At 45.4% G+C, this 18,250-nt stretch overlaps 1 protein-coding gene across 9 annotated transcripts in view; it reads left to right on the top strand.

Moving 5' to 3' along the window:
- The window catches only part of KCNMA1 (potassium calcium-activated channel subfamily M alpha 1), a 745,622-nt gene that overhangs the window by 605,864 nt on the left and 121,508 nt on the right, over nt 1-18,250 (top strand). For 5 of the 9 annotated variants that reach the window (XM_068547964.1, XM_068547961.1, XM_068547960.1 and 2 more), the window contains exon 18: nt 5,976-6,052. In XM_068547964.1, the coding sequence (XP_068404065.1) occupies nt 5,976-6,052 (77 nt within the window). Of the gene's footprint in view, nt 1-5,975; nt 6,053-16,517; nt 16,692-18,250 lie in introns of all 9 variants that reach the window. The other 4 variants (XM_068547957.1, XM_068547956.1, XM_068547954.1 and 1 more) reach the window with 1 other exon arrangement.

The following is an 18,250-nucleotide window of genomic DNA, read 5'->3' as shown; positions in this document are numbered from 1 at the left end:
GTGTTTCATGACACTCTTATTAGTATCCTCAAACTTGTTTAAGCAGCCCAGGAAATCATAGGGTTATTTGCAGAACACCATGGAGTTATTGTTATATTTGATTCTAGCCTGTGAACTAGGAAAAACTTACTAGTAGAAACTGTGACTCGGATGGTCAGACAGGTCACTCAGCTCAAAAACAATGTTGCATAAAATATTTTAAATAAATGATGAATTGTCAAGATCTATCATTTTTATATAAATGAGCTCCTCCTCAAAGCCAGGCCTGTGCTAGGTGATCTGTGTTCTTTAATGCTACTCCTCAAAATAACCTGGTGAGGTAGGTCTTCTAAAGCTCTTCAGGCTTTGGTTTCCTCATCTGTGAAATTGAGACAAGTGATTTGTTCAAGGCCATGCAGCACATAAGCAAGTGGCAGAGCCCAATTAGAACTGGTCTTTCCTTTTCTAAAACCCACATTTTCGACCACACTTAATAATACTAGCAAATTCTTATGAAGAGTTCGGTGTGCGCCTGCACTGTTTTACGAACCAGGTACCAGGTGTTGATGAACTCATTTAATCCTCTCGACAAACTCAGACAGGTACCATTACTATTCCCATTTACATGCGAGGAAACTGAGGCGCAGGTTGGTTAACTAACTCACCCAAAGCCACACTGCTAGTGTAAAGTCAGGATTTAAAACCAGGAAGTCCCGTTCCAGAGCTTATGTTCTTCATTATTTGCCAAGAGGTGAGCCTGCCACGCGGAGTACAGACCTATGAGATTTGATAACTGACACTTACTTTCTTCTTCTTCACCCACTCTTACAAACTAGCCATACTAGTTATAAAAGCTTTTAGGAAAAAATGCGGTGCAGAAGCAAAAAAAATATCCTTGAGATTGAGGAATCTAATGATTTAAGTTTACTTCTGGAAATTGGGAAAGGATTGCCGTTATTCAGGTGTGGAAGAGGAAAACCTCCTTGTCTAGTTCCTGGACCCTCACCTTTGCCAGGAGTACCCCTGAAACGGGGGTCACCTGAGAGAGGCAAGTGTGAGGGTAAATGAGACTGAAGCCCCTCCAGGTCTTCTGGGAGAGAAGGTTGTGCCCCTGTCCAAACTGCGAGGCACAAAAGCTGGAAACAGCAGCACAGCACCGTGCATGGGGGCTGGGAGCACAGCGGCACCATCGATCACAGGTACCTCCCAGATAGCAAATATAATATGAAGCTCCCATTTGTGTAATTGTATTTCCTATTGCATCTCTCACTAATGAATGTCACAAATACCAGGTAGTCCAAAAAACAAATTACCTCCTGTATTAGGGAGTGCAATATGTCTCATCTCAGTGCTTTATGGTATTCACAAATACATGCTGACACAATCAGCCTCGACGCCAGCCTGTAATTTTCCATGGTGTGCGACGCGTCAAGAGCAAATGCTGGCAGTTAGGGCATTTCGAATAGATGAAGACTGCAGAAAACCACAGAAAGGACATCGGAGGTTTGAAGGAAACTAAACAAGTTTTGTAAAAATGGAAAAGTAGAGTATGATGATCTAGTATTGAGTTTGCACCCTCTGCTGCAAAAAAGCAACGGGAGAAGTTAATGGATTGTAGCTCAGAGAAACTTTCAGATGCAGTGTTTTAGGAAGAGAGGAGTGAAAGCCTCCAAGCATTCTCATACTCCTTCATTTATCAAATGTGCGCAGGTCACTCACTTCTGAGACCACTCTGTACTAGGCGCCAGGGAAGCAGTGGTGAACAGTGGGGAGAAGATGCTGCTCTCATGGGCTCACATTCTGGGGAGGAGAGAACTGCAGTTTGGTTTATTCGTGGTGCAAAGAATTAATGCAGCTGCCACTGATTTAGATTGGGGGTAAGTGACGGCTGCTCTGAGGGAGAAAGATTTGAGCAGAGATGGAGGTGATGGGAAAGAATCCATCATACAGGGATCAGAAGGGAAGAGGAGACACGGTGGGAACAATTTTGTCGTGTTCAGGGAACCTAGGGGAAGAAAGTGGGCTAGGTGAGGTTAGAGGGAAAGGCAGGGGCTCGTTTCCATAGGACTTTTTACAGAGGTTGTGTTCGTATAAGATGGAGTCATGGGTGGTTTTAAGCTGGGGGTGATGTAGTCTGATTTATGTTATTAAGAGGTGTTTCCATCTGCGTGGTAGAGGATAGGATGCAGTGGGGTGGGAGAGGAGGCCGACAGACTCACGGACTGCTGCATAGTTTCGGTGGGACATGATAGCTTGGGCTAGATCGGTGAGTGGAGGTGGAGAGAAGTAAGGGCAATTCAGGATATATTTTAGATAGTCTGTAGGACCCACTGATGAACTGGATATAAGAAGTGAGGGGAAGAAGAGAAATCAAAAATGGAGCCTAGATTTGGAGCTTATGCAGTTGGGGGGATGGTGGCTCCATCTTACTGAGATGGGGAAAACTGGGGAAAGAGCAAGTTTGAGGTGGTAGGAAATCAAGAATTCTATTTGGACTAGGATAAGCAGGCAGTACCTACTAAACATGCACATGGAGATGTCATAAAGCCAGCGGGACCTGAGATTCTGGCATTCTGGGAAAAGGTGAGGGCTGGAGATGTAAATTTGGGTGCTGTATCAGTGAGGGTCCTGGCGAGAAACAGATGACACACTTAAATGGGAAAAGGGAGAAGAGTTTTATGAAGGAACCATATAAAGCTGTGGGCAGAGAGTTAAGGGAAACTAACAAGGGATGGCAAAGCACCCCAGACCTAGCAACAGAGGGGAGCCACTCTCAGCCCTGGATCTACAGACTCGAGGGGAAGGAGGGCTATCAGAACCCGGAGAGAGAGATTGTAGTGTAGGAAAGGCTGCCTGGCAGGAGCCGTATCCTTCAGTAGAGAAATGTCACTACTACCATTTCGTGACCACTCTCCAGTCTACTGCTGTCCCCTCCCATTGGCCAAACAACTGGAGAACCTGAGGACAAGGAGATACTGAAGGCCAGCCTTGCAGGATGCAGATCTGGTCTTGATGATGCATGGGGCCAGGTCACCAGCTGTTTGGAGAAGGGGTGGGAGGAGAGGGAGTGGTGAGGAGGGCAGAGAGGATTGACATGGGAGGAGAAGGTGGGGGGGGGGGGTGGGGGGGAATCCCGAAGAGCGTGAAAAGGCCCCCGGAATCCACAGCCATGGATTTCAAGTGAGATCAGTCGGCACAGAGGTGTGTCCTTTCCCCAGCAATGCTCAGCTGCTTGGGTGCAGGTGTGCAGTAGGGTGGGGCTTTGCCAGGTGAGCATGAGAGGCAGAGATGCATGGGGAAGAGAATGGTGCCTGCAGAGAAGTGCCACTTGGCAAAAATCAGCTGGAGCTTAGGTACTCTGCTCCCTTCAGTTGTGGGGGGGGGGGGGGCGGTCTCTCCAGGTCACCACTCATTAACCTTACCTGTCTGGCCCTTTGAATAGTTCACTTTCAGAATCCAGCTTTAATTCATGAAGTAATCATACTTTATCTTTTCAATAGTCTATTCAGACTCATCATCCTCTCACTACCTCTTTAGTAGAGATGTGTTAAGACCTTGGGCTCTGGCACTAGACTGTGGATTTGAATCCTGGCTCTGCCACTCTTAGCTGTGTGACCTTGGGCAGGCCACTTAACCTCTCTGTGCTTCAGTTTCCTTATCTGTAAAACAGAGATAATAATATCTCCTTCAAAGGATTGTTCGAGGACCAAATATGTTAATGCTTATAAAATGCTTAGAACAGCTCCTGGCCTATAATCTGTGCTCTCTAAATGCTAGCTGTTATTTTTGTTACAATTATTATTATGTGTAGCATCAAATGGGGGAGAAAATGGCCAAAGGAAGTGGAAGCAAAATCACTTCCTCCTTTCCTGTCCTTCCCGTTTCAAGGCAGGTCATCACCGATTGGGTTCTTAGCCACATTGTCACTCAGACAAGCAGTCAGCTACCTTTCCTTTTTTTGCAAGATGGATGAGAACTGGCATTTAAATAGTGGGTGAGCTGCTAGGGTGGAAAGAACTTTGGGCTTGGATTTAGAAGTCCTGGAGCCGGCCAAGGTCCAGACAGAATGACTTTGGGCAGGTCACAACAACCTCCCCAGTTTACAGATGAGGACACTGAGTCCCAGGGACTTTGACTGCAAGATCTGCAAGACCTCTCCCAGATCCCAGAGTCTTAATGTTGCTTTCCAACCAGTGCCAGCCATAAATGAAGTTCCGTGAAAACCAAAAGGGAACAAAGAATAAAATGGTCAAGAATTGTGTTTATTTCTTTATAGCCCGGGTCAAGGAAAGACTGTGTTTATCCCCGGCATTCAGTCGCATGTTGGGAATGGTGAAGGCGGTGAGCCAAGGATTTTGTTCATGCCCTTATCCAGAGGGCTGTTCCAATGAATTTTATCACAGTATCCCCCAGTTTTGAAAGGACACAGGCCCCCAGTGCTGTTCTTCTAGGCCCTGTGCATTTTATTTTGTTTCATTTATTCCTGTGCATTTTATTTTTTATTTTTTAATTAATTAATTAATGTATGTATGTATTTATTTACTTATGGCTGCGTTGGGTCTTCATTGCTGGGCGCGGGCCTTCTCTAGTTGCAACGAGCGGGGGCTACTCTTCCTTGAGGTGCGCGGGCTTCTCATTGCGGTGGCTTCTCTTGTTGCAGAGCATGGGCTCTAGAGCGCAGGCTCAGTAGTTGTGGCACACGGGCCTAGTTGCTCCACGGCATGTGGGATCTTCCCGGACCAGGGATCGAACCCGTGTCCCCTGCACTGGCAGGCAGATTCTTAACCACTGTGCCACCAGGGAAGTCCCTATTCCTGTGCATTTTAAATAGTGCTCCGGGGCTTCCCTGGTGGCGCAGTGGTTGAGAATCTGCCTGCCAATGCAGGGGGACACGGGTTCGAGCCCTGGTCCGGGAGGGTCCCACATGCCGCGGAGCAACTAGGCCCGTGAGCCACAACTACTCAGCCTGCGCGTCTGGAGCCTGTGCTCCGCAACAAGAGAGGCCGCGACAGTGAGAGGCCCGCACACTGCGATGAAGAGTGGCCCCCGCTCACCGCAACTAGAGAAAGCCCTCGCACAGAAACGAGGACCCAACACAGCCAAAAATAAATAAATTAATTAATGAATTTAAAAAAAAAAAAATAGTGCTCCAATGACCTTGTTTTGTCTCATCCAGAATATCTCCGACACAGCCAATGGACCTTGTAATCATGTATTAACATTTGAGTCACAGGAGAGGATTTTCTTGTTGGTTGCTTCCTCTGGCTCTCCTTCTATCCAACCCAATCCTATAATACCCTCTGCCCACCCCATCCAAGGGGTCACGTGAGCTGTGCTCCTTAGTAAGAAGAAAACCTTCAGTGATGATGTGTTCTCAGGCCTGGATGATATGGGAGTGGGACCAGCCAATTTGGGAGTAAATATGCGCTATGATACCCCAGAAGGAATTTGACAGAGGGCCCCTTTGGCTTTCCCTTTCCACCTTCCTCCTCAACCTCTCTCGCTCTGGCTGACAAGAGAAGGTGCTTTCCAAGTGAGTAGGCTAATATTTTTATTTGACTGAGGAATGTCATCCTTGTGCCCCTTTAATACCTATTTGACCAGACCGTGAGGATGTCGGCGATGTATTTAACTTCCCGCCAAGGGCCCAGGGCTGGTTGCCCATGCGTTCTGATGAGCGGCATTTAGAGCTGTTCTCCAAAATGAAAGAGGAGCGAACAGATGTGGTGTGTCACGTCAGCAATCTCTCTCCCAGCTCCTTTTCAAATAAAAGTTTATGAAGAGAAGCACTAACTCAAATCGCAGAATCCTATGTTTGAAATAAATGGTCTCGCAACAAACGTTTCCGTCTGTAAACGTCTAAACCTTTCAGAAGATTAAAGGAAATTAGTGCTGGCGTGTTTCATTAATTTGGCACCATGGAGGAGGAAATGTGGTCCTCATTTCACTTGGGTGGATTATGAAACGTGTCAGTTTTTCCATTCTCTTTTCTCCAGGGCATTTTTTTACTGCAAGGCCTGTCATGATGACATCACGGATCCCAAAAGAATAAAAAAATGCGGCTGCAAACGGCGTAAGTAGTGTTTCTTTCCCCCTTCCCTCCCTCTTTCCTTCCTTTTATCCCCAAATTCATTTCCCTTCTCCTTTTCCTTTTAAAGAAACACTAAACATCAAGAGGTTCTTGAATATGTTTATGTTTCACCCTGCAGTTAAAAGAGACATGAAATTAATACCTGTCCTCACTTGATCAGAGCAGAGGATGGAAAATCACCACCATCAACACCTCGGCGTGAACCTCATGCCTAATCCCCACTTCTTGACTCTGAAGGGATGCCTAGGTTGATGTGTCCAGTCAAACAGAGCAAATGCAGTGTATGAGAGAGAAGGAGGGCAGCCAAGGCCCTGGAGGAGGGAGTGGTTTTGCATAGTGATTTCCGGTGGATGAGAGGCTGTCAAGTGGAAAGATGGCCGTGCTAGGGCCAACCGGAAACTGGGTCTGAGGATTCGGTCTCCCAAACGGGAGCTGTCTCTCTTCGCATTTGGGATTCCTGCCAGTTTGGGTACCAAAGGCCAGAGTTTTCAATTGTGATACCCTCAGATTGGCCCAAGGAAGGAACTTGGTCATCACCAATGGGCTTTATTTGCCATTGCCCCAGTGACCGACCTCAAACACCATTGCTCTTTGGGGTAGACTAGATTGGGCTTGATAGCTCCTGACATATCGTCTCAGACTCCTTACAAAGCAGCTTGACACTGGGACTTCTTGAGAAGGATATGGTAAATCAGGAATGATGGATGGTGAGCTCTCGAAAAACGAGGGCTTCAAGTGAGGTTTGCAGTCATTATGTTGCATTGCCTAATAGAATTTGTTCACAGCCCTGGAGAAAACAACGATAGTGATGTCTTCCTTCCCATGGTGATTTAATGTTTCCAAAGCTCTTTATGATTGTTATTTTTGTTGTTCCTCACCATAACCCTGCGTAATTGGCAGATGGTGTTATTAATCCCGTTTTACAAGAAGAGGAAACGGAGGCTCCAAGTTTCATGGGAGGATGAGATTGCTGAGAGTCACATAGATCCAACAGACAGGGGTTCAGGCTCACCCGAAGGCTTCTCTTGGTGCTGTGCCCTAGTCTTTTTTCTAAGAGAGAAGGACAAGGTGGGTGAAATTGGGTCTGACGAGTAAGAACCCAACTATAAAGGATCACCCCATAAAATACTTTTTCACAAGCACACACCAGACAGAAGAGCACCATTCCTGAGATATGCTGACCAGAGCAAGAGCTTCTTTCACAGAAGCCGTAAAGGGGAGCACAGGAAATACAAAATCAGTGAGACATAAACACCACTCTGCTGGAGCATGGAGGAGACACTCAGCCTCGTGGGTAAATACCCAGAGAAACACTCTTGGTCTAGAGCAGTTTCTGTAGAAATTTTCTTGGGCTGGTTCCCAAGCTCGGGGCAGCTTAGGTCCACTGTTTTGCTCCCCCTTCTCCACTGACTTAACGCACATGGCCCCCTCCACCCAGCTCTGACACCTCACCAAAATGAGTATCCATATGTCAGGACAGGAACCTCTAACTTCTTAGGGCCTAAGAACTCTCCAGTTCCGACAACCTACCAGGAAGAGCATCCAAGGGCCTATAAAGGCACAGAACAAACTCACTCCCCAGCCAATCCCCCAAACTCCGAACTCAAAAGGCCCTTCTCACCAGGCAGTGCTCCCGGCCCAGCTCAGTTATCTGTAAACACAGAAACACATTTCAGCTGACCAGGCATCACCCAGATCACTTCCATCAGAAGGAACACAACATCCCAAGGCAGAAGTACATGAGAGAGAGTAACAAATACAAGAGGATGAACCCATGTCAGAAAACACTTGTAGTGGAGAGGGTTGGGGAATGTAGTGGAGAGGGTTGGGGAATGTAGGGGAGAGTATTGAGGCCAATAACCCTTGACCAGATATTTGCCAGAGAACCTGGCCCCATGGGGGTATCAGTGAAATGACAAGGCTACTTTCACGTGTTGATCAGTCATTCACACGTATTTGAGTGCCTTCTTTGTGCAAGGAGCTATTCTGGGTGCTAGGGATGGAGCAGTGAACGAGATAGTCCCTGCCCTCCTGAAGCCTTCACTCTAGTGAATGGAGACATGCAATGATCACAGAAATAATTAAATGCCTTCAGACAGAGACAAGTGCTCTGAAGAGAGAGGAGACTGCCTGAGGGTGTGAGGGACCTTGTAGGGATTCTGCTTCAGCTAGAAAGGTCTGGAAGACCTCCTTTGAGAGGTGACACTGAAGCTGAGACTCAGTCCAGGTAGACAGAAGAGCAAGGGCAAAGGTAGGGATAAGTTAGTGGTGTTCGAGGTAAGGCAGGAAGGCCAGTGGGGCTGGTGGGACTGGGGAGAGGGTGGTAGGAGACGAGGTCAAAAAGGCAGACAGGGACCATGGGAAAAAACGGGGTCTTAGTGCTATGATAAATACCGCCATTGGAAGAGTTTAAACGAGTTAATGACATCATCAGTTCTTATTTGAAAGGATCTCCCTGGTGACTGGACAGAGAACAGGCTCTACGGAGGCACGAGTGGAAATGGCAGGAGGAAGAGCGAGCGTCTCTGACTCCTGCTCTGATGCTGGAATGTTCCTCACAGGGCACTATCTATAGTAGAACCCAGCAGACTGGTTTTTAAGTCCCTAGAAATGAGGATTTGACCTCTAGGATATTTTTCCATCTTGGTTCCAGGCAAGCAAACGGCAGCTGACTTTAACTTTATCCTGGAGAGAGAGGCACGTAATTGTTTGAAATAATTCTGCTCTCCTCATTACCTTTAACGTTGGTTCAGCTAGTGAATCGAATGATCTCCCCGTCCTGCGCGGTACAGATTGCTACAAAAGGACTGTCTCTGCAAAGCCAAGCCAGCGTGACAGGGTCTTGCTCTCTCTCTCTCTGCGCCCCTCTCCCCTCCGTGGGCTCCTTGTCTCATAGAGGCCCTCAGCTGTGAGGTTAACGTTTGATAACAATCAGAATTGTGCAAATATCATTCTTCCTCATTAAAAGGTCATAGCCTGTGTTACAGAGGGCGGGTTGTGGATGTGGATGTGTAAATTGTGGTTCGAATAAAACGAGTGATTAAACATGAACGTCCTAGGGCATACCAGGCAGGTTAGGAAATTGGTGAAGATAGATTTTGGTTGCAAAGAAACTTTTGTTAGAAGCAGAGCTAGAACGATTAATAATGCGGGGCGGGGGGATTCCTGCCTTTGAATGCACATTGCCTGGTGCCCTAAGTTGGAGAGGGCAGCTGACCCATAGTCAACTGCCCGAACCTGTTAGGCCAGGTATTAATAATTCACCCTGGAATGATAAGTTTCCGGGAGGGCAGAGCTGATGACATCAGTGGTCTTTATCTACAGTTTTCTAACCCTCCCCTCCCAACCTGGCTTTTCCCTTTCCGAATAACCCTCCACCCAGCCCCCAACCTCCCCATTCACCTTCATTCAACAGCCTTAAACATCTCGCGTCATACTATCTGGAGAAATATCAAGTGTGCGCACTCCATTTTTTGGAAATTCTCTGGTAGTATAGTTTAACTTTTGCATTTTTTCCCATTTCTTCATAGTTCTCCATCAAGGAAGAGAGTCAAACTCAGCTGTCTGGCCGAGGAGCAAGTTCTCAGAATCTACTATTTACCTATTTTCTTCTTCTGTATAACAAACCCAGTCTAATGATTTACATTTTCTCCCCCAGCCTCTAAATATTTGCCAAAAGGTGGACTCCTAGGGGACAAGTCATGTCTAAATTGCTGTGTTTGAAGGAATTTTCTTTAACTTCTAATCATTGACATATTTTTGATTTATTTTCTTTCTCTTTGCTGCCTTGGAATACTGCCCCTTCTCTATTTTAACTGCACACTGGTAGTGATATATTGTGAGTAAAACGGGTTCCCAGCAGCCCGGAGTCCAGTTCCCCCTGTCTTTCTCTAGAAGAGATACTTCTTTTATTTTCTGTGCAGTTGCAGTTTCTTTTTTCTTTTGGTATTTATGTTGCATGTAGCAGTGACATCATGCCCCAACTCGGTCTGCAGAGTAGCCTGGTGCTGGAGAACCCTGCGAGCAGGGAACCCCTCTCTGTTCATCCACTTGCCCCCCCCCCCCACCCAACCCCCGCCAGCCTCTTACCAGCTTCTGGCGCTGTCTTATTTTTCCACTTGAAAATAAGACCTTAACAACAGTGTTTCTCTTGAAGGCCTTGTCTCAGGACCTTTAGGGGACACTGAGTCAGCTGAGGTAATTACCACTAGCTCTAGATGCTTCATCAATTGGGGTTCATTGTCATGCTTGCCTTTGATATATTATACTTGGTCTCCTCTGCTGTTAAGCTTGAATCCCTATCCTGAAGGAAACACATATGCTACATATATATTCCCGTGTTGTGATATATATGATATGTACCAGTACTTTATATGTAAAAATGTACATTTTTATATATAAGCGTGGAGATATTTTATAGAGAGAGTGATGTATTTATTACGCCATACGTGCCTCTCTATACGAGAAAGTGCTTGAGAGAGAATTAAGTGGACACCCAGCTTTGGGACTGTGTAAGTATCTAAATTGCCTTACTGGAGACAAGTATTTCTACAGTGGTAATTATTTCCTATAGTCTATGAAGCACCTTGCTTTAAAATAAAATTTCTCCCTCAGTAATACCCACTAGGACATACCTAGTTCCTCTATGGGTGTTAGGCATCTTGCAAGATCCATTTACTTGTTTAAGGAAGAAAAAGATGGCTTGAAGAGAACGTTCCATTTCATTAATGAGCTATGTACAAGCCAGAATGAGTAAATATAAGTCTGAGCACCTCAATTACTCCAGGAATAGGACCATCTCTCCCAGCAAGATGTGGCAATTGACGAGGAGCTTGTAGGCCAGTATTTCTGTGTGTGACTTAGAGCAGTGCTGCTTTCAGCGGCACCAGCAATAAGCATCCGTCTTTACTCACCTACAAGAGACCCAACCTGTAGACCAGTCCAACGGCCCTGGAGTTAGCAGGAGATGTCTCCACACCTGGTCCTCTCCTGCTCCTTTGCAGAAGAAGAGGCAAGTTGGTCGTCTGGTTTGGGCTAGTCTTCACAGTTTGAGGGTATGGAATGCTCAATGTACCAACAAAACAAAACAATGACCTTCTTCGGTTCAGAGCAAAATTCTGCCCAAATTGACTCCGTGGCTCCCTTTATCTGCAGAACACCTTGAAAAATGACCTGAGGGCATGAACCACTTTCCTACCTGCAGAGCTGCCTACTGTATCTAATGATCTTTCAGAACTGGAGGGAAACCGTGACGTCAATCAACAAACAACTCTCGTGCCAAATTCCTCTGTCTTCTCCAGCCACAATATGGTATTGAGGGAGGATCAGCTAGTTTGGTGTGCTCTCTGCTGCTGACATTAACCAGCTTTTTCTTTCCCTTCTTTCCGTTCTTGGAAAACCACCTGAAAGGTCTTTCTCCTTCCTCCAGAAGCTAATCAGAGGAATTTTGCTAAGTGAAGACATCATTCCTCATTTATAGGACTTAAAAGAATGCTCTTGGGTTCCCACTGTCCCATCAAACAAATGCCTTCACCTTTCACCTCGGTGGACTTTTTCTTCCATGGATATTTTAACTTAAAATTTTATTGCTGCCGAGAATATGAAGAGCAGCTCCAGAGTTAAGGCTTGGAAATAATCCTTCCTTCATTGGGTTGATTTTAAACAGGAAGTTGTAATCTGACAAGTGTCTGTGAATTGAATGGCAGGGTATTTTTCCTTCTGCCCCGGTCTTGCCTTGAATTGCTCCATTTGAAACCTAAAATATCTTGCAAGATTTTCCCCAGCAGTTGGGAAATGCCACCTGAGCTTTTCAGTTCAGCACTGCTTTTCCTGCCCCTTCCACCCCACCCTGGAAATTAAGATTCTACAATTGGAAATTGGCTGACAATTTGGTTGCCGGTGCAGGAGGCAGATGGAGCTGAGAGCAGGATGGCGTCCAGCTCCCTCTTCCATTCCAGGCTTGGCTCCGAAGGGCTAACCAGCAGAGAACCTGAACCTGACAACCGATTGTCAGTTTGACACAAGGAAAGAGCAGTAACTAAGCTACATCTCCAGCAGCCCCTTCTCTTCAGGTTTTCTTTCTCATGATTGAGACCTTTGAATATATAAGAAAAGTTGTCCAAGAGTACGTCTGAGAAATCCTCCAGTTCTCAGTCTTCCAATAAATGGCTTTGATGAAGTCCATGAGGGAAATGCTTTTATTTTGTCTCTACAAATAGCACTAGGAAGTCATAATGGAAACATTGGATGAATATGCACTTCATCGTGGGGAAGGCAAGCACATTAAAGCTTTTTCTCAAACTGTAAAACTGCTAGGACAGAGTTCTTGGAGGAGAAAGGTGAGACTCAGGGTCTAACTCTTGGCAACTGCGTAACCTCTTTGCATCTGTGGCGCCAGTCCAAGAACAAGAACCTGAGGATGTGGGCCAAGGAGAAAACTGAGTCTGCAGAGGCTTCTGTTTCTGCTTTCTCCGAGTTAAGTCGGCCAATGGGGGCAATTAATTGAGTGTAAAGTTCCAAGAGTACTAAGATGGAATGACAAGTGGCTGCAGCCTTAACGCCTCTCAGAGACACACTCTTGTCTGTTCCCTGTCTCAGGAAGCTACAGCAGGGCTTTAAGGAGACCCAGCCAGCTGGTGCTGAAGTGGTCCTGCTCTGCGGGCCGTGGCTGCAGAGCCGATGTGCTTGCAAGTTGCCGCTTTTGACCAATCTAGCACCATGTCCTAGAACCTCTCTCGCCTTCATCTCCGCTCTTCCCCAGACATCTGCTGTGGATTGGGAGAAGCCATTGAATTGAAATGACACTGCACGTTTCAATTCTTAAGAGGCACACAGCGTCCTCTCCCAGCTAGTTCAGGTGCTCTGTTAACTAGCTGCTCTTCCACACAGATCCACTAGATGTCCTCACAGATCTACTTAGTATTACCATTGAGATCCTGGGGAAAACTCCCTTTTCTGAGGATTGAGATTGAGGAAGAGAGCGTTGGGTGACTCGATAAAAAAGAAAATCAGCAAACACCAGAGGAGAGAGGGCACTTTATGTGGCCAGGGAGTAGATAGGAAACTTACTTCTGTTTTAAATAAATACTGAAACTTTCAAAATTGCTCCTTGAAACCTAACCTTCCTTGGGAGTTTTAAGTGGCACTCCGATATCTGAAATTAACCTTCGAACCTACATCAGCTCTAGAAAAGGAAACAATCATGGAGACATGGAAATAAAATACCGGTGGTTCTGGATATCCACAATTCACTGAAACAAAACTGAAGGATTAGGAAGCAGAGAGCTTCGAGGGGGGGGGGGGGGGATGAGGGATGGTATTTTCTGAAGTCGGAGGTCCACGACTTAATTTTGATATGATTTTATTTTACAACTTGAGAGTATAATTTTACACACAGAGTATCCACTTCTCCTGGAACAGCTACCACCAGAGAGGCAAATCCTCATCCATTTTTAGTTAAAGAGCTTATTCGTGACTCATAAAATGGCCCAGAGGAAGGCTCTTCCTGGCTGGGACACACATCCTTCAAGCCTGATGGATCCCAGCCAACAGATGGGAGGTCAGAACGGGCCTTACCTTTTAAGAAAGTGGACCCAGAAGTATATAGGTGAAGACACCCGCTAGGGGCTCAGTGAAAATGGACTATTCCAGAAGTAAAGCAAAAGAGCCAACCTCGCAGTTGGCGGCACCTTGGTCTAGACACTGTAATAATTCACAAAGGTTTGTCAATGTGTGGGGCTCAATCATTTTTAACTGTTTCTGTCCTGTCTTTGAGCCTCTCATCCATCATTCTTGCTGATTTTTTTTTTTTTTCTTTTTTCCTTTTTGTGGTGGTGCTTGTTTGTCTTCTGAGATTTCTATTTTGGATTTGGTGTGACTGTAAAACTGATGACTGGGAAGGAATGAAGAGAAATAGCATGTTTTCTTTTTTATGCATATACTGCTTTGGAATGTGAGTGCTTACAATTAGCATTTAATCTTCTTATAGCAAATGGGTTTTTTTTTGCTGCTTTGATTACCAATTTCAGCTTGTTCCTGCATGCTAACACTATGAAATTTTAGAACAATGCATGGTCTCCAGAAGAGCCAACAATAACAATTGCAAACAGTCCCAGAGAGGCACTGGTTTGAAGTTGTGTTTCCTCCTGAACCCTTATCAAGTAGGAGGTTTCAGTCACCCATTATGATGGGCTTACCTCTGACAAAATCATTTTGAAAGTTATTCCACCCCCATCCTCCCTCCCCTTGTCCTTAAAGACGGTATATATATAAGAACTTTCTTTCCCTATAAATGTGTCAGAGTCTATTATTGTATATGAACCCAAAACGGCAGTATGGAAACGAAAACCAGGCACTGTTGCTAACGAGAAGCATAGCATTTCAGAGTTTGATGGGCTTCTCTTCTGCTACAGCATTTGATTAAGTTTTTTTCAAAACAATTTATCTACAGCGAAACAAAAAATCATCTTCGTTTCCCTCCTCTGTATAAATAACAAGTCAATATTTCCAGTAAAAGAACTAAGAAGGAAAAAACAAGCAAGTGGTCTGCGAGTTGTACACCAGATCTGGATGCATTTAAAATAACTTTATTTTCATGTCTTCAACTGAAGACGGTTTTGCCGTTCTCGACTTCGACAACTGCTGTTTGGGGTGTCTGGGCAATCCCACCATGCCTTCTAAATTCTTCTGATTCAAATGCTATAGTGGAACTTTTTCTTTTTCTTTTTTCTTTTTTTCATAAAAGCTAAGCTCAGGAATGATGTCCCACGCACTGAACAGGGCTGGGGCTGCATGATGATGATCTGAACAACTGACTAGCTAGGATGCTAAAAGAACATGTCGCTAAAAGTGTGAGCCACGATTACAGGAATGGAGTTGCTGCTGAAGGGATCTCTCATTCATCTGCCCCAGTGCCTGTTCCTCACAGTCATAATGTTACCCCTGCTTGACAAATAGACTGTATGGCACGTCATAAAGGTCTTAGAACAGGACTTGACCCATTGGAGAGATTTAAACCCCTCTTCCTGGTGACTGTAACATTCAAAACCACTAGCCATATTTTAAAGTAAGAGTGCAACCATTTCTCCACTAAGAAAAAAAAAACGATGGGGGAAAAATGACTTTCACAATGGAAGGTGTGGGCACAGGGAATAACACCTCTCCAGTTCAGCTGACTATTTGGCTGTGATGCTTGGAATAAACGTGAATTCTTCTCCCATCTTGCAAAAGGAGCAGGCAGGTTCATGCTAAGGATAAACCAAGATGTTTGCCTGCTGTAGCATCAAAATGAGGTACAAAAAGCTTCTCTTGTACTGAAATATAAATTGGCTTGAAGGGTGAAGGTGCAGGGCCTTGAGTACTATAACAGTGACGTCCAACAAGTTCTGTACATTAGCACTCAAGTTGGATTCTCAGGCAGTGCAGAACCTATGATATTAGCTCGAGAGGAACTCTCAGTGCCTCGCGCAGATCTTAGTAAGATACTTTATGTGGGATCTATGCTCTCATTTCATGTTTTGTAATTTTTCATCTATTTTTGGCCGATATTTTCTATATAAGAAAAAAATATGGTTAACCAATAGCCCGATAACTTTCTGAATTTTTGGCGGGGGGAGAGAAGAGCAGATGCGATTTTCAGATTCTCTCAGCTTCAAGCAGAAAGTACACCCATGAGTAGCTAAATGCATTGCAATAGACCAACATCTCATATGCTTTGGGTGATTTCTTATTTGTGAACTGCCTTTAATGTCAAATAGGCGGCGTTAGCCTTGAGGAGCTGCATTTCTTATATGGACAGATTTGGGTATTTGCTCTGTCAAGAGTAAATTTAAATTCCTGTGGGCATCATGTAAACTCACTCTGGGGAAGTTCGGCAGAGGCATCCTCAGATTCTATATTAACACGTAATCGTTTCATATCTAATTGGATGAAAGCTTGTCCCAGCCTCTGCCTAATGCCCAGAAATGGATGGAAATTAGAAAGCCTACATACTAGATATTTTTGCATCTTGCAAAAACCACTTATTGTACGCAATAAGCAATTAATTGATTGGCTGTGTGTATATTTTGTCCTCCTGTATTAATTGTGCCAGGGGAAAAAATGTTGGTTACATTTTTGCTGTCTCTAATGTGTGCTGCTTCTCATCCAACAAGCCGATTGTCATCAGCCATGTCCTTTCCCGTGGTCACCCGCTTTACCCAGGGTAGGAAAATAATATGCAACAGCCTTGGGGGACTCTCCAGGCAATTGGTATTTTCTCTGCTTTTTCCAGTGTACAACCAAAGTGTTACCAACAGTTCTCTCTGCATTTTTTTTCTGGGTCAAGACTGTTAATGTGAACTAAGACCTGTGTTCAATCCCTTCAGCTCCCTTCCAGCTGCCTTGCTGTGTGTGACCTTGCCATTAACTACCGCTCTTCCTCTCGTCCCATCCAACCCCATGGTTATAGCCAAGATGTCCATCTACAAGAGAATGAGACGGGCATGTTGTTTTGATTGCGGACGTTCTGAGCGTGACTGCTCGTGCATGTCAGGCCGTGTGCGTGGTAACGTGGACACCCTTGAGAGAGCCTTCCCACTTTCTTCTGTCTCTGTTAATGATTGCTCCACCACTTTCCGTGCCTGTAAGTTTAACCCCAACACATACAGTTCCATGTCTGTGCTGTCTGTGGCATCACCCCCGTCTCGTGTCGTGCCCTGTGGTGCTGTGAGTCAGTCGGGCTGATGTTTTCCTCCCAGTGTATGTGGTGGTGTGTTGCCCTCACTGCCTGTGTCGCTGTGTACGTGCTGGGGAGGCCTCCCTCCCTATTCTGTGAACGTGTTGTGTTTCTTGTAAGAGCGTGCAGGCTGTGATATTATAATCCAGTGATATTATTCCTCTCTCCTTTAAATAAATACGCTTGGAAATTAATGTGAAAGCACATCAAACACTATATTGATACAGAGATGCATGGGAATGTATATCTTAACTATTTGGGGAAAGGGGTTAGACATCGGATTGGGTCGAAAGGAGGAAGGAAAACGGTGTAGAGAGAACAAGCCAACTCTGGCATGAAATTGCTTTTAGTGAGCTTAGATACTTTCCAAAATATAACAGGGTTTCAATGCAGATGGGTTTTGTTTGTTTGTTTGTTTGTTTTTACTGTGTCCCCCTAACCTGTATCTCATTCCTCCGGTGCCAGATTGCCTACTATGCTCTGAAAAAGAATCTGCCAACCTATACAGACCGCTGGTTTCTAGAGCTTCCCCTCAAAAAGATGACTCATTCAAAGGATCAGTCCATTAATATCTTTCATTTTTTTCTAGAAATATAGCCCCCTGTTTAAGGTATCTTGTAGCAATTGTGATTCCAAATAACGACAAAAATCATAAGCCGAGAAGCATCGTGGTTTCCTTGAGTCCATCGTGCAGCCTTGGGGTCAGTCTTTGTCCCCCGCAAGTTCAGAGGTGTTCAGGAGTCTCTCAGGGTCTTGCAGTGGCAGCTGGCGAGGCTGAGCTACACCAGCTTCCCGAGCACCTTTCCCTCCCCCCAACACTATCCTTGTCTTCAGCATGGACTTTGCTTGTGTTTTACTGATACGGTACGTGGGTGATGCTACTGAAAGCTCCAGCTTGTTCACTGAGGGACCTCTTCTAAGGGCAGAAGAGGTTGTGCTTTGCTTGAGGACTTGGATACCTTAAAGTATGGCTGTCACCTTATTTTCACATTTTTGGTAGCATGGGCGGTAGAAGACAGTCCTTCTGTGTTCATCCCTTCCTCTCGAAAGCACCCACCACGTGTGTTGGTAACCATATTATCCGTTCTCTTTTCTTCCAAGTGCCCAGAGCTGGTTGAACTAAATTTTCACCAGCAGCAGTTAATTTATACTGGCGACAAGGAGGGAAAAGAGCCTGCGGTCCCAGCAGGGTGTGCTTGTGTGGCAGTGATCTACGGGGCGTCCAGGGCTGAGGGAGCCCTCGCGTTACTGTATGCAGTGGAGTGTGCCATGCCCAGTGCTGACGTTTGAAACCACGGTTCAGGTCTGAGACATTATTGTGCTTGGAGCGGTCTTAGAGGCATTTGGAAAAGTTCGATCTAGGACCAGAGAGTCATCATCGTCTCTGATTTATGATTCACTGCTCCATCAGAACAGTGCCGAGGGACAGGATTCACTTTTTAAAGTGATACTGAATAGACGTGGTG

This window comes from Eschrichtius robustus, chromosome 7 (assembly GCF_028021215.1).
Source record: "Eschrichtius robustus isolate mEscRob2 chromosome 7, mEscRob2.pri, whole genome shotgun sequence".
NCBI lineage: Eukaryota > Metazoa > Chordata > Mammalia > Artiodactyla > Eschrichtiidae > Eschrichtius > Eschrichtius robustus.
Note: the sequence above shows the minus strand (reverse complement) of the source record. Positions and strands in the feature narration are given on the sequence as shown.